This window comes from Vulpes lagopus, chromosome 1, assembly GCF_018345385.1.
Source record: "Vulpes lagopus strain Blue_001 chromosome 1, ASM1834538v1, whole genome shotgun sequence".
In the NCBI taxonomy this organism is placed as follows: domain Eukaryota; kingdom Metazoa; phylum Chordata; class Mammalia; order Carnivora; family Canidae; genus Vulpes; species Vulpes lagopus.
This window is the reverse complement of record NC_054824.1, coordinates 180662950-180676870: the sequence shown is the minus strand read 5'-3', so window position 1 is coordinate 180676870 and position 13921 is coordinate 180662950. Positions and strand designations below refer to the sequence as shown.

General features: G+C 37.7%; 1 protein-coding gene across 1 annotated transcript in view; it reads left to right on the top strand.

Moving 5' to 3' along the window:
* The first annotated feature begins 11011 nt into the window (after positions 1-11011).
* Positions 11012-13921, top strand: part of ZBTB41 (zinc finger and BTB domain containing 41) — a 45675-nt gene continuing 42765 nt past the window's right edge. The window contains exons 1-2 of the mRNA XM_041760263.1: positions 11012-11161; positions 11840-13151. Of these exons, the coding sequence (XP_041616197.1) occupies positions 12029-13151 (1123 nt within the window). The 5' untranslated portion in view covers positions 11012-11161; positions 11840-12028. The remainder of the gene's footprint in view (positions 11162-11839; positions 13152-13921) is intronic.

Sequence of the window (13921 nt, the reverse complement as noted above, 5' to 3'; positions counted from 1 at the left end):
CCAGCTGAAAACATGGGGAGTTTATTAGGGCACTTCATTTTTTTGTGATCCCTAAATTTCAGTTTTTATCTCCTTGCTTCAGGAGTCTGTCAAGCTCTGTTCATCTTATCAGCTTTTCAGTTGTTAGTTTTCAGTCAGTAACTGCTTTAAGGGAGAAGCTTCCCCAAATGACAAGTTCATCTCTTTGAACTTCTTTTTCTTGCAGAGCATGACCTTATAGTTCTTTACACACAACTTTGGTAGCTACCCCATGCATTCAAAATAGATGCTTTGCTTAAAACAGCGTTTTGACCTAGCTGTTCACAGTGGGAAAATTGGTTTGAACTACTTAATATACCATTAGTAATACTAGAACAATTCCATGAAAAAATTTTTAAGTTTATATGGCTGATTTAATAATTTTGTCCCTTAACTGGTTCTCAATTCTGATTCATGATTAGAGTGACCTTCCCAATTTTGCTGTCATTAGAAGTTTGTTTTTGTTTTGTTATAGTACTTTTGTGGTTTCAGTTTTTATATTGAAAATTTTGATCCATTTGGAATTTATCTTGATCTGCTGAGAAGTTTATATACAACTTACCTTTATTTTTGATGCCCACCTCATTGTTTATTCTCATGTACTTGACAGTCTATGTTTATAGACTTGAAATTTTACCCTTTTATATGCTAAATTCATCCATGAATTTGAATCTTTGGGCTTTCTGTTTTTCTGTTGCTTATTTGTATGTCTCTGTTCATGTGTCTGTGTGATATTCTTTTTTTAAATCACTTTATTTAGAATTAATTGTCATGCAATATTCTGCATGCATTTAAAGTGTATAATTTGATCAGTTATGTGTATGCACTAGTAAAACCATCACTGCAATCAAAATGATGAACAAAAGGTGTTTTTTTGTGTGTGTGTCCTATTTTAATCTATCACAAACTGACCGCATTTGCTGTAACCAAGCAACAAAGTGATTGGCTTTTTGTCTTTATAATTTGCTGTTCCTAGAATTTTGATAAATGGAATTCTGTAGGCTATATTCATTTTGTCTTTTATTCAATGTAGTTGTTTTCAGAATCATCTGTTATGGCCTCCAGCATTAGTTCTTTTTTTTTGTTAAGTAATAGAATTCTGTATTTTGAACATACAACTTGTTTATGAAGTTACCTGTTGTTGGACTTTTGGGTTGATTCCTGTTTTTGTTAAATTTTAATTCCACTACAATTAACAAACAGTGTATTAGTTTCAAATGTACAATACAGTGATTCAATAATTATATAGATTTCTCAGTGCTCATCGAGATAAGTGTACTCTTAATCCCCTTCATGTATTTCACCCATGCTCCCACTCATCTCCCCTCTGGTAACCATCAGTTTATTCTTTGTAGTTAAGAGTCTGTTTCTTTGTCTCTTTATTTCTTTGTACATTTGTTTCTTAAATTCCACATATTGTGAAATCATATTGCATTTTTCTTTCTCTGGACTGACTTATTTCACTTAACACTATACTCTCTAGATCTATCCATGTTGTTGCAAATAGCAAGATCTCATTCTCTTTATGGCTGAGTAATATTCTATTGTATATACATTGTATATACATTGAATTTCTCCATTCATCTATCAGTGGACACTTGGGCAGCTTCCATAATTTGGAAATTGTAAATAATGTTTCAATAAGCATAGGGGTGCATATATCTTTTTGAATTAATGTTATCATTGTCTTGGGGTAAATATCCAGCAGTAGAATTACTGGATCATATGGTAGTTCTATTTTTTTTTTATCTTTTGAAGAACCTCCATACTGTGTTCCACAGTAGCTGCACCAGTTTGTATCCCACCAAAAGTTCATGAGGATTTCTTTTTTCTCCACATCCTCATCAACACTTGTTTTTTCTTGTGTTTTTGATTTAAGCTATTCTGACAGGTGTGAGGTGATATTTCATTGTGGTTTTGATTTGATGATAAATAATGTTGAACAGGGATCCCTGGGTGGCTCAGCAGTTGAGCACCTGCCTTCAGCCCAGGGCATGATCCTGGAGTCCTGGGTTTGAGTCCCACATCGGGCTCCCTGCATGGAGTCTGCTTCTCCCTCTGCCTGTGTCTCTGCCTCTCTCTGTGTCTCTCATGAATAAATAAATAAAATATTTAAAAAAATAATGTTGAACATTTTTTCATATGTCTATTGGCCATCTGGATGTCTCCTTTCGAAAAATATCTAGTCATGCCTTCAGCCCACTTTTTAATTGGATTATTTGGGTTTTTTGGTGTTGAGTTATATAACTTCTTTATATATTTTGGATACTAACCTTATCAGATATGTCATTTGCAAATATCTTCTCCCATTCAGTAGATTGCCTTTTAATTTTATTCATTGTTTCCTTTGCTGTTAGAAGCTTTTTATTTCAATGTAGTCTCATTAGTTTATTTTTGCTTCTGTTTCCCTTGCTCAGGAGACATATCTAGAAAAATGTTTCTATGGCCAATGTCAGAGACCTTACTGCTTGTGCTCTCTGGTAGGAGTTTTATGGTTTCAGGTCTCAGTTTTAGGTATTTAATCCATTTTGAGTTTAATTTTGGGGGATGATGTAATAAAGTGGTCCAGTCTCATTCTTTTGTATGTAGCCATCAGTTTTTTCTAGCACAATTTGTTAAAGAAACTGTCTTTTTCCCATTGTATATTCTTGTCTCCTTTGTCACAAATTTATTGACCATATAAGTGAGGATTTATTTCTGGGAGCTCTATTCTGTTTTATTCATATATGTGTCTATTTTTGTGCCAGTATCATACCGTTTTGATTACTACAACTTTGTAGTATGTTTTGATATCTGGGATTGTGATACCTTCAGTTTAATTCTACTTTCTCAAGATTGCTTTGGCTATTTTAGGTCTTTTTAGTTCCACAGAAATTTTAGAATTATTTTTTCTGATTCTTTTAAAAATGATGTTGGTATTTTTATAGGGATTTCATTAAGTCTGTAGATTGCTTTGGTTAGTATAGACATTTTAACAATGTTCTATCTGTGAGCATGTAATGGCTTTCCTTTTCTTTGTGTCTTCAATTTCTTTCATCAATGTTTTATAGTTTTCAGAGTACAAATCTTTCACCTCTTTGATTAACTTTACTCCTAGATATTTCATTATCTTTTATTATAATTGTAAATGAGATTATTTTCTTAATATCTCCTTCTGCTCCTTCATTCTTTGTGTATAGAAGTATAACTGATTTCTATATGTTGATTTTTATATCCTGCAGCCTTACTGAATTAATTTATCAGTTCTAGTAGTTCTATGGTGGAATCTTCAGGGTTTTCTATATATATAGTATCATGTGACCTGCAAATAGTGAAAGGTTTACCTCTTCCTTACCAATTTGGATGCCTTTTATTTCTTTTTCTTATCTGATTGCTGTGGCAGTGGCTTCCAATAATATGTTGAATAAGAGTGGTGAGACTGGATATACTTGTCTTGTTTCTGATCTTTGGGGAAAAGATCTTAGTTTTTCACCATTGAGGATAATGTTAGCTGTGGGTTTTTCATATATGGCCTTTATTGAGGTATGTGACCTCTAAATTTACTTTGTGGAGAGTTTTTATCATGAATGGATGTTATGCTATGTCCATTGCTTTTTTGGCATCTATTGAAATGATCACATGAGTTTTATCCTTTTTCTTGTTGATGCGATGTATCACATTGATTTGCAAATATTGAACCCATACTTGAATCCTGGGAACAAATCCTACTCGATAGCGGTGAATGATTTTTTATATGTATTGTTGGATAATTCCCATTTTTTTAGTGTTACAAGTACAGTTGCTATGAACTTTTGTATATAAGACTTTGTGGATATAATACTTTAGTTTCTCTTAGATAAAGATGGAATAGCCAGCTTGTACGATGTGTGTAAGTTTAATATTTTCTGAAATTGTTCAACTATTTTCCAAAGAACTTGTACCATTTTACATTTCAACAGCAAGTGTATGGGATTTCTTGTTGATCCACGTCATCACCACCACTTAATATCATCAGTCTTTAAAAGTTAGTTATTCCAATGGATATACAGTGGTATATCACTGTGATTTTAATTGGCCTACTCTTTAAGATGTATTATAAAATAAAAAGATCTTTCATGTGCTTATCCTCTTTCAGGAAGTGTCTGTTCAAGTATTTTGTTCATTTGCTCATATTTTTCCTTCTTATGAAAGGAAAAATGAGTTTTAAAAGTTCTTTTTATATTCTGGATATCAGTTCTTAGTCATGTATATTTTTTTAAATATCTTCTCCTATTCTGTAAATTGCCTTTTTATTTTCTTGTCTTTGGGGAATAAAAGCATTGAATATTAATGAGATCCAATTTAATGATGTCTTTAAATCTATAGACCAATTTGTGGGCAATTGACAACTTCACAAAATTGACTCTTCCTATATGTGAATATGGCTTCTTTCTTCAATTATTAGGTCATTCATTTCTCTGAGGTATGTTTTAGGGGAAGGGCTCAGAAAACAATAGCCAATATGTCAAATTCACTCATGGTTTGTTTTTGTATGGTCCATAAGATAAGATTAAATTTTACATTTTGAAGAGTTGTCAAGAAAATGAGGAACAAAATGGGATAGAGACTGTCTGGAGCTTATAAGCTTAAGCCTTTAATATGTGGCCCTATACAGAAGAAAGGATGTCAGCCCTGTTATAGAGAATTGTGTATAAAGGTCTTAAATAGAACTTAGTAGATAAATTCTCAGGCATTTTATATATTTGATACTGTTGAAAAACATCTTTTCATGATTAAGTTTATTTAAAATGTTACATTCTTGGTACAAGTTAGCTGTTCAATGGACATTCAATGAATAAATGAAGAAAACATTTTCACTTTCTCACATAAACTGGTGAAACAGCCTATCAAAGGATATTGATGTAAGACCAGACAGAGCAGCAAAAGGAAAACATAGGATTTTCTGGAGAATGTAGGTTTCATTTCTTTTGTGGCTTTCTACCTCTGCTCTTTCCTCATTGGGCCTTGCCCCATCAGCTACTTCCTCTGACAAAAACTTCTGACACCTTGGAGAAATGGCAGTTGGTGCTATATAATTGAGGAAATGTAAAAGGCATTCTTTTTAATTTTTTTATTTCATTATTGTTCACTGCTGGTATCTTACGGTACTCCAGAGAAACAGAACCAGTAAGATAGATATTTTAAGAAATTGGCTTACATGTTTGATTGTGGGGGCTGGTAAATCTGAAATCTGTAGGGCAGGCCTGCAGACTAGAAAGTCAGGTAAGAGTTGATGTTCCACTCTTGAGTCCAAATACTTCAGGGCAGTAGGCTGGAAACTCAGGCAGAGTTTCCTTAGGGAAAGCTCAGCCTTTGCCCATAAAGCCATCAGCTGATTGGATGAGATCTAAGATTCTCTCTTTAGCCAAACTTTAAGCAGGCTCCTCTAAGCTCTCTCTCAACCAGACCCTGACTTTTGAGCTTCTGTGTTGGTTTCCTCATTGTTCAATTTTATCAAGAACCTACTAACTCAGTTTAGCCAGAATCCCTCACCCTTACTATCTAATATCTTGTTTCTCATATTCCATCACACCACAGGTGAGGACTGAACATGATGGCTTGTCTTCATTAAGATTCCTATCAGGTCAGTTGAGCCAAAATCCTCCCTTAACCCTGACATTTCCTCCTAAGAGTTTTCCATCCACTGACACGCCCCTTCCTTTCCCTGGCCTGCTCCTGGGCTGTAAATTCCCACTTTTCCTTGTACTTGAAATTGAGGCCAATCTCTGTCCCCTACCACAAAATCCCATTGAAGTAACCCTCCTGCATAAATTCTGCCTTACTGTTCTTTGACAAGTGTCAGGAATAATTTTTCTTTAACAGGCTCATCCATATTATGGAGGATATTTCGTTTACTTAAAGTCTACTGAAATGAATGTTAATTACATCAAAAATACCTGCACAGCAACATCTAGATGGGTGTTTGACCAATTTGACCACATTGACAGATACGATCATCCATCACAGCTCCTATAGTATAATATTATTTCATGTTGCATGTTAACTTTGTGTTCTACAATTTTTTTGTATTAATAGTTAATCCATAGTTGTTTTTCATCCAAGCCTTATACCTTTTCTTTCTTATCCATAGCTATTTCTCCTGGGTAAGATCTCCATTAACATGTCAAATTAAAGTGATGACAAAAGGCATGCTTCATGCATTATCAATTTCTGTAGAAATACTGACTTTTTTGAGTCAAGTATGGTATTTGCTGGTGTTTTCTGTTTTGTGTGTTTTTGTGTGTGTGTGTGTAGATTCCATTTATCATACTAAGAACTTATGTTCCTAGTTTGAGATTTTTTCATTTTTTATTATATTTAAAAAGATTTTATTTATTTATTTGACAGAGAGAGAGAGAGAAAGCTCACTAGTAGGCAGAGTGGTAGGCAGAGGGAGAAGCAAGCTCCCTGCTGAGCAGAGAGCCCAAAGCAAGGCTGAATCCAGGACCCTGGGATCACTGTCTAATATAATTTTGTGTGTTTAATTTATTAAATGTTTTTCTGCATCTTTTGAGATGGTCTATAGTTTTTTCTATTCAGTTAATAAGAATTACATTAGCTCATTACTAAATTTCAACAATTCTTGAATTGTAGCTCTTTCTCCCTCCTTCTCTCTCCCACTCCCCCCCCCAAATATATATATATATATATATATATATATATATATATATATGTATATATATAACACACACATAGAGCAGTTGGATTTGATTTTAAGATTTTGTACCTAAGATTTTGAGTGAGTTTGATCTGTAATTTTCATTTCCTGCAATGTCCTTCTCAGGTTTTGATATAATGATCCTGCTGGCCTCATAATATAAGGTAAATATTGCTCCCTTCCTCTTTTTAAATACATTTTTTGGAAGAGTTGTACAAAATTGGTAATATTTCTTCCTTATAGATGGAATTTATTATCTGGAAGACTTTTTATAATTAATTTACTAAAAATAAGACTGCTAAATCTCTGATTCAATTTTGATAATTTATGTTTTCCTAGGAATTTGTCTATTTCATATAAATTTTGAAATTCATTCTTATAAATTGTTTATAGTACCTTCTTGTTATGGTTTTAATGTGACTAGAACCTGTAATGATACCTTTTTTATGTCTCATGTTATTTGTTCCTTCTGTTGTTGTTGACTATTCTTGCTGGTAATATATCAATTTTATGCCTATTAAAATAATAAATTTTGGTTTCTAGATATTTTGTCTATTCTATATTATTGGGTTTATTGGAATAACATTGTCTTATTGACTTATAATAATTGTAGGATGTATAACTTCCTCCTTATTTTTTTTTCTAGGGGAAGGGCAGAGGGAGACAAGCAGACTCCTAGCTGTGCCAGAGCTAGGAAATAAGAGCCTGAGATCATGACCTGAGCCGAAATCAAGAGTCCAAAGCCCAACTGACTAAGCCACCCAGGCGCCCCTGTCCTCCTCCTTTGTGATTCAGATATAGATATATACACATTTTCCCTAAATGTCTAACATATATATATATATTTTAGCAATTATATATACATATATATGCTATATATATGTATATATTAGTCATTTATGCTACAGGCCTATCAAATTTTTTTTTTTTCCTGAAAGAACCAACATTTGGCTTTGCTCATCTATAAGTGTGCTTCCTTTTTATTTCATTAATTCCTATCTTATCCTTTTTCTTACTTTTTTATGTTTACTTTTCTAACTTCTAACTTTGAGAACTTAGAGGCTCATTTTCAGCTTTTTTTTTTTTGAAATATAAGAATTTAAAGATATCAACTACCCTTAATGCATAGCTTTAACTAGATCTCACAGTTTTGCTATGTTTCATTATTACTATTCAGTTCAAATTATTTGGTAATTTCCATTGTGATTCCTACTTTGAATCATAAGTTATTTGTAAGTTATACTAGTTTCCATTGTATGGAAAAATTTAAAGTATCATCATTACTTTTATTATTCATTAATAATCTCATTACACTTCTTTGAAATATGTTGACAGAGGAAGACATGGACATGGCCAACATGCACATGAGAAAATGCTCTGCATCACTTGCCATCAGGGAAATACAAATCAAAACCACAATGAGATACCACCTCACACCAGTGAGAATGGGGAAAATTAACAAGGCAGGAAACAACAAATGTTGGAGAGGATGCGGAGAAAAGGGAACCCTCTTACACTGTTGGTGGGAATGTGACCTGGTGCAGCCGCTCTGGAAAACTGTGTGGAGGTTCCTCAAAGAGTTAAAAATAGACCTGCCCTACGACCCAGCAATTGCACTGTTGGGGATTTACCCCAAAGATTCAGAGGCAATGAAACGTCGGGACACCTGCACCCCGATGTTTCTATCAGCAATGGCCACAATAGCCAAACTGTGGAAGGAGCCTCGGTGTCCATCGAAAGATGAATGGATAAAGAAGATGTGGTCTATGTATACAATGGAATATTACTCAGCCATTAGAAACGACAAATACCCACCATTCGCTTCAACGTGGATGGAACTGGAGGGTATTATCCTGAGTGAAATAAGTCAATCGGAGAAGGACAAACAGTGTATGTTCTCATTCATTTGGGGAATATGAATAATAGTGAAAGGGAATATAAAGGAAGGGAAAAGAAATGTTGGGAAATATCAGGAAGGGAGACAGAACATAAAGACTCCTAACTCGGGGAAACGAACTAGGGGTGGTGGAAGGGGAGGAGGGCGGGTGTTGGAGGGGAATGGGTGACGGGCACTGAGGTGGACACTTGACGGGATGAGCACTGGGTGTTTTTCTGTATGTTGGTAAATTGAACACCAATAAAAATTAATTAAAAAAAATGACAATGATCTTTCTTTTTTTACCAGATCAATTTTTATAAGTGCTTCATTTGTATACCGTAAGTATTAAATGCTCTATCTTATGTGTATCATTTACGTCAATTTTACTAAGGCTTTTTAAAAATGGTATGCTTCTTAGTAATTTTTTGATGTAATCAGTTACTATAAGTTACTATATGAATGTTGGTTTGTCTTTCTCATATTAGTTCTGCCAATTTTTAAAGCACAAGTTGATATTTTGTTAGAAGATTGCATCCATCATTTTTTTAAAAAAGACTTTGTTTATTCATGAGAGACACCGAGAGAGAGGCAGAGACACAGGCAGAAGGAGAAGCAGGCTCCCCACAGGGAGCCTGATGTGGGACTGGATCCCAGGTCCCCGGGATCATGACCAGAGCCAAAGGCAGACGCTCAACCACTGAGCCACCCAGGGGCCCCTGCATCCATCATTTTAATCACTGTTGCATTCAGTTATATTCTCCTTACACTTCTAAGATTTGGCGATCCTTCAAACTGATTTACTGTTCATTTAACAGGTTAAAGACCAGCAAATTCCATCAGAACAGCTAAACTGTTTTGCATATATAGACATTCTTAATAATAGAATGTTTTTAGAATTTTTAGGGTAAATTCTAAAGAACTCATCTGAAGGTCACTTTGTTAACAATGACAGTATGTGCATTCCAGAGGATTTACAAAACTATTAAGAAAATAAACTCTTGGGTTTATATTTGCATCTTCTCTTTCCTCAATAGCCAAATCTTGCCAGAAATTTCTCAGCTTTTTAAGTATCCTAATATTCTGATTTTTGCTCTATTGCTTCTCTTTCTTACATTTCACTTTTCTTTTTCCGTTTCTTTGTATATGTTCATTTTTTACTTGGTTTTAACCTCTCTTCTGTTTTAATATGAGAATCCATAATTATACATTTCCATCTCTGTTCTAAGTTCTAATAAAATGATAGCTTTCACACCTATTTTCTTAATCTGCTTGGTTATTTTTAGCAATTTCTCACTTATTCATTTTCCTTCAATTCCTCCCTTTATTTTAAAAAACATTTTAAGTATACTTATTTTCTGTTTCCGAGAAATCCAGTGTCTTCAGGCTTTGTGCATCCGAAGGCTGCAGAGAATGTTTCTGTAGTTTTTAGTCTCTTGTTTTTGATCGACTCTCATTTTAGACGGCTGGCTTTTGTGGGAATGAGTCATGCAGGTGACAGGAATCCTTGTCCGGAATTCGTGTGAGCGCTAGGTATTTTCATTAAGGGTTTTAACTATTTTCAAATCAAAGAAAACTTGGGTCAGTCAAGTTTCCTCAAAGTTTCCATCTTCCCGTGGGAGAAACTTTCCACCCCAACTAGTTCTTCCACTGCGAGCCGCGGCCCCTGTAGGCTCCCAGCGTACCTTGCGCCTGTAGGGGGTGATGGGTGGCCTGGGGTCACCAGGCCTGGTTACCCATTCAGTTTGGCCTCAGGCTCCTATTTTCCTTGCTTCTGCAAAACCGCCTCAACCAGGACCTTGCTACCAAAACTGTGGTCCTCCGCCCAGCGACATCAGCATCACTTGAGACTCTCAGAAATGCCACAGCTTAGGTGCCGGCTTCAGAAAGTTGTTCTCGTCGGGTTTTTTTCTTTCTTTCTGTTTTGCCTGCCTTTCCTGTCCTAACAGCCGTGTACTTGTACGTACAACTGTCCCGATATTTTCTGTGTACATGGAGATGTTAAAAAAAAATAATAATAATAATTTTAGGAGCAACCGCGTTCGGGGTTTAAAAGCCGAAGAGGACCGGGAGGACCTCAAGCTCTTGCTTAGATGCAGCGCGTCCGCCGAGGCCGGCGGGTCCCCGAGCAGCACGGCCGCCAGCGCGGAGGAAACCGGTGCGTGCCGTCGCGCCTCCGCCACTTTCCCCGGCACCCAGCGGGCTCCTCACCCTGCCCCCCCACCCCACCCCGCACCGCGCCGCAGCCTGGCTTCCCCGCAAAGCCTCGTCCGCGTCAGTCACAGCGGGGCCACCCAACCACCGCGAAAACGCGGAGCAACGGATCCGGGGCGTAGCTGGGGTCCCCTCCCGGGCAGCGCGGAAGGGGGGCGTACGGAGCATGCGCGCAGGCGGGGTGCGCGCACATGCGCAGTGCAGGCGCGGAGGCTGCGCGCGGGTGACGTGTTCGGCCGCTGCGGGGGCGGCGGGGCGCGGGGAGGGGAGGGCGGGTGAGGCGGGGGGCTGAACCCGGAAGTGGGTCGGCGCTGGAGCGAGCGCGCCCGGAGTGGAGCTGAGCGGCCGGGAGCCGGCGGGGGAGCCCTGGGTCCCCGGTAATGGGTCTGCGGGGCGTTTGCCCGGGGAGACCGGGGTGGGGAGGGTGGCGGGCCGGCGTCGGCGGGCGCGGCGTCCGCCTGGGCCGGGCCTGGGCAGCCTCCTCAGCTTCCCTCCGCCGCCCCGCCGGCGACCCTGCCGCTCCTGCCGGGCGCCCCGCCCGCGGCCGTGCGCTGCGGGCCGTTCAGCCGCGGGACGCTCTCCGGCCCCGAGGGGGTGCGCCCTCCCCGCGCGGGCGCCCGGCGTGTCGGCGGGGACACCGGGGGGTCGCGGCCGCCACGGCCTTATTGTGCCAGCCCGGTGCCCCGAAACCCTGAAGGTAGCGCGCCTCAGCCTGCGACCCGCCGTGATCTTGGAGGGACCCCCCCCTTTTTTTTTTTTTTTTTTTTTGCCCTCTTTTTAACCCATCCCGTTCGTGAATCAGGCCCGAAAGGTGTGCTCCGGCGTCCTTTAAAATTATTCTTTTGTTGCCTTTTATAACCCGGCCCTCCTCGTTCTCCACCCTAAAACCGTAGCCACGGGAAAACGGGAAGGTGTGACTTTATTATAATTTAGTTTTGGTTTAGAAAGGATTGGTACGCGGGTGCCGTGAATGGATCTTTAGGACTGTCTTTGCGATGGTTTTTGTTTTTTATTATTACTCTTCTTATTTTTACGTGTTTCTTCCTCTTTTGCAGACCATGAAACCGTCGGGCACGCCCCTCCAGAAGCTGTTAACCGAGACAATCTAGTTTTTTGGTTTTTCTGTTGTTGTTGTTGTTGTCCTCTCTTTTTTTTTTTTTTTTTTTTTTGTTTTCCTTTTCTTGTTTTAAATACGTCCCTGAAGACACTTATGAAGTTTCTTGTTCTGAAACTGTTGTACTGCAATGAAGAAAAGGAGAAAGGTTACTTCAAATCTTGACGAGAAGATCCACCTGGGCTATCACAAAGATTCTCCAGAAGGCAATGTCGCAGTGGGGTGTGATGAAGTAACCTGTACTCCTTCCCCAGAAAGACCAGCTCCTGAAGCTCTTCACTGCTACCAGGAACTTCCTCCCTCTCCAGATCAGAGAAAACTTTTGAGTTCTTTGCAGTATAACAAGAATCTGCTGAAGTATTTAAACGATGATAGGCAGAAGCACCCGTCCTTCTGTGACTTACTTATCATAGTAGAAGGGAAAGAATTTAGTGCACACAAAGTCGTTGTTGCCGTCGGCAGTAGTTATTTTCATGCGTGTTTGAGCAAAAATCCAAGCACTGATGTTGTCACCCTGGATCACGTAACACACTCCGTTTTTCAGCATCTGCTTGAATTTCTGTACACGTCAGAATTTTTTGTGTACAAATATGAAATACCTCTTGTGTTGGAGGCAGCAAAATTTCTGGACATTATAGATGCAGTGAAGTTGCTAAATAATGAAAATGTTGCCACTTTTCAGACTGAGCTGGCTGAAAAGTCTTCACCGGAAGAAACACTAAGTGAATTAGCTGGAAGACTATCAAATAATCATCAGTGTAAATTCTGTAGTAGACATTTTTGTTACAAAAAGTCTTTAGAGAATCATTTGGCTAAAACCCATAGGTCCCTTTTATTAGGGAAAAAACATGGGTTAAAAATGCTGGAGAGAAGTTTTTCCACAAGGAGATCGAAAAGGAATCGGAAGTGTCCTGTTAAGTTTGATGACACCAGTGATGATGAACAGGAAAGTGGTGATGGGTCAGACCACTTGAATCAAGAAAATTTTGATAAAGAAAAGTCAGACAGGAATGATTCTGAGGACCCTGGAAGTGAATATAATGCTGAAGAAGATGAGCTAGAGGAGGAAATGTCCGATGAATACTCCGACATTGAAGAACAAAGTGAAAAAGATCATAATGATGCAGAAGAGGAACCTGAGCCTGGTGATTCTGTAGGAAATATTCATGAGGGGTTAACTCCTGTAGTCATTCAGAACAGTAACAAAAAAATTTTGCAATGTCCTAAATGTGATAAGACATTTGACCGTATAGGTAAGAAAAGAAAGCTTGTGTTCTGTCTCTAATAACTTTTCCTGATATTTTAAGGTTGATAATTAAAAACGAAGCTTTGAAAGTAACTTTTAGAGGAATATTTAACTAGAGTGGGTATTTGATAGTGCTTATTTTAACTAGGGTGGGTATTTGATAGTGCCTATTTTATCTTGTTTTAAATTTGTTTTGATTCAGGAATTTAACTGTTTTTATTAGCTTTTATTTTCCCTACCTCATGTCCCATTAAAAGGTGACAGATCATTAGTTCAGGTATTTGGTATGAAAAAACTCCAGACTTAATAATTATGAATGTCGTGCTTTGATTTATATGTTGATTTAATTTCTTAGATAAGTTCTAGAAAATTGAATTTAGTATAATTGAATTCAACTTAATGATTTGTATACTATTTCCCCTTTAACATGGCTGTATCTGAGTTGCAAGTCTCTAGTATCTAGCTAGTACTGTTTAGAATTGGAATGTTTTAGTTTAGGCTTATAGTTAAGAGTAAAACTGAACTGGATATAAATTAATTCTGTAGGTTTAAGCAGAAATTAATTCTGCTTTAGGAAATGTCTTGATTAGTAGTATTCTTTATTATAATAACTAGTAACTTTTTTTTTATTAGAAAAGTATATGCAGGAAATGTGATCTATAACCTTAAGTTAAAAAGTATGTAAGTGAACATTTAATTTCAAGAGGTCTAATATTTGCCAGCAAAATAATTTTTGGAGGTGGTTTTACAAGAACTAATGTAAACTTTTAAACTGCA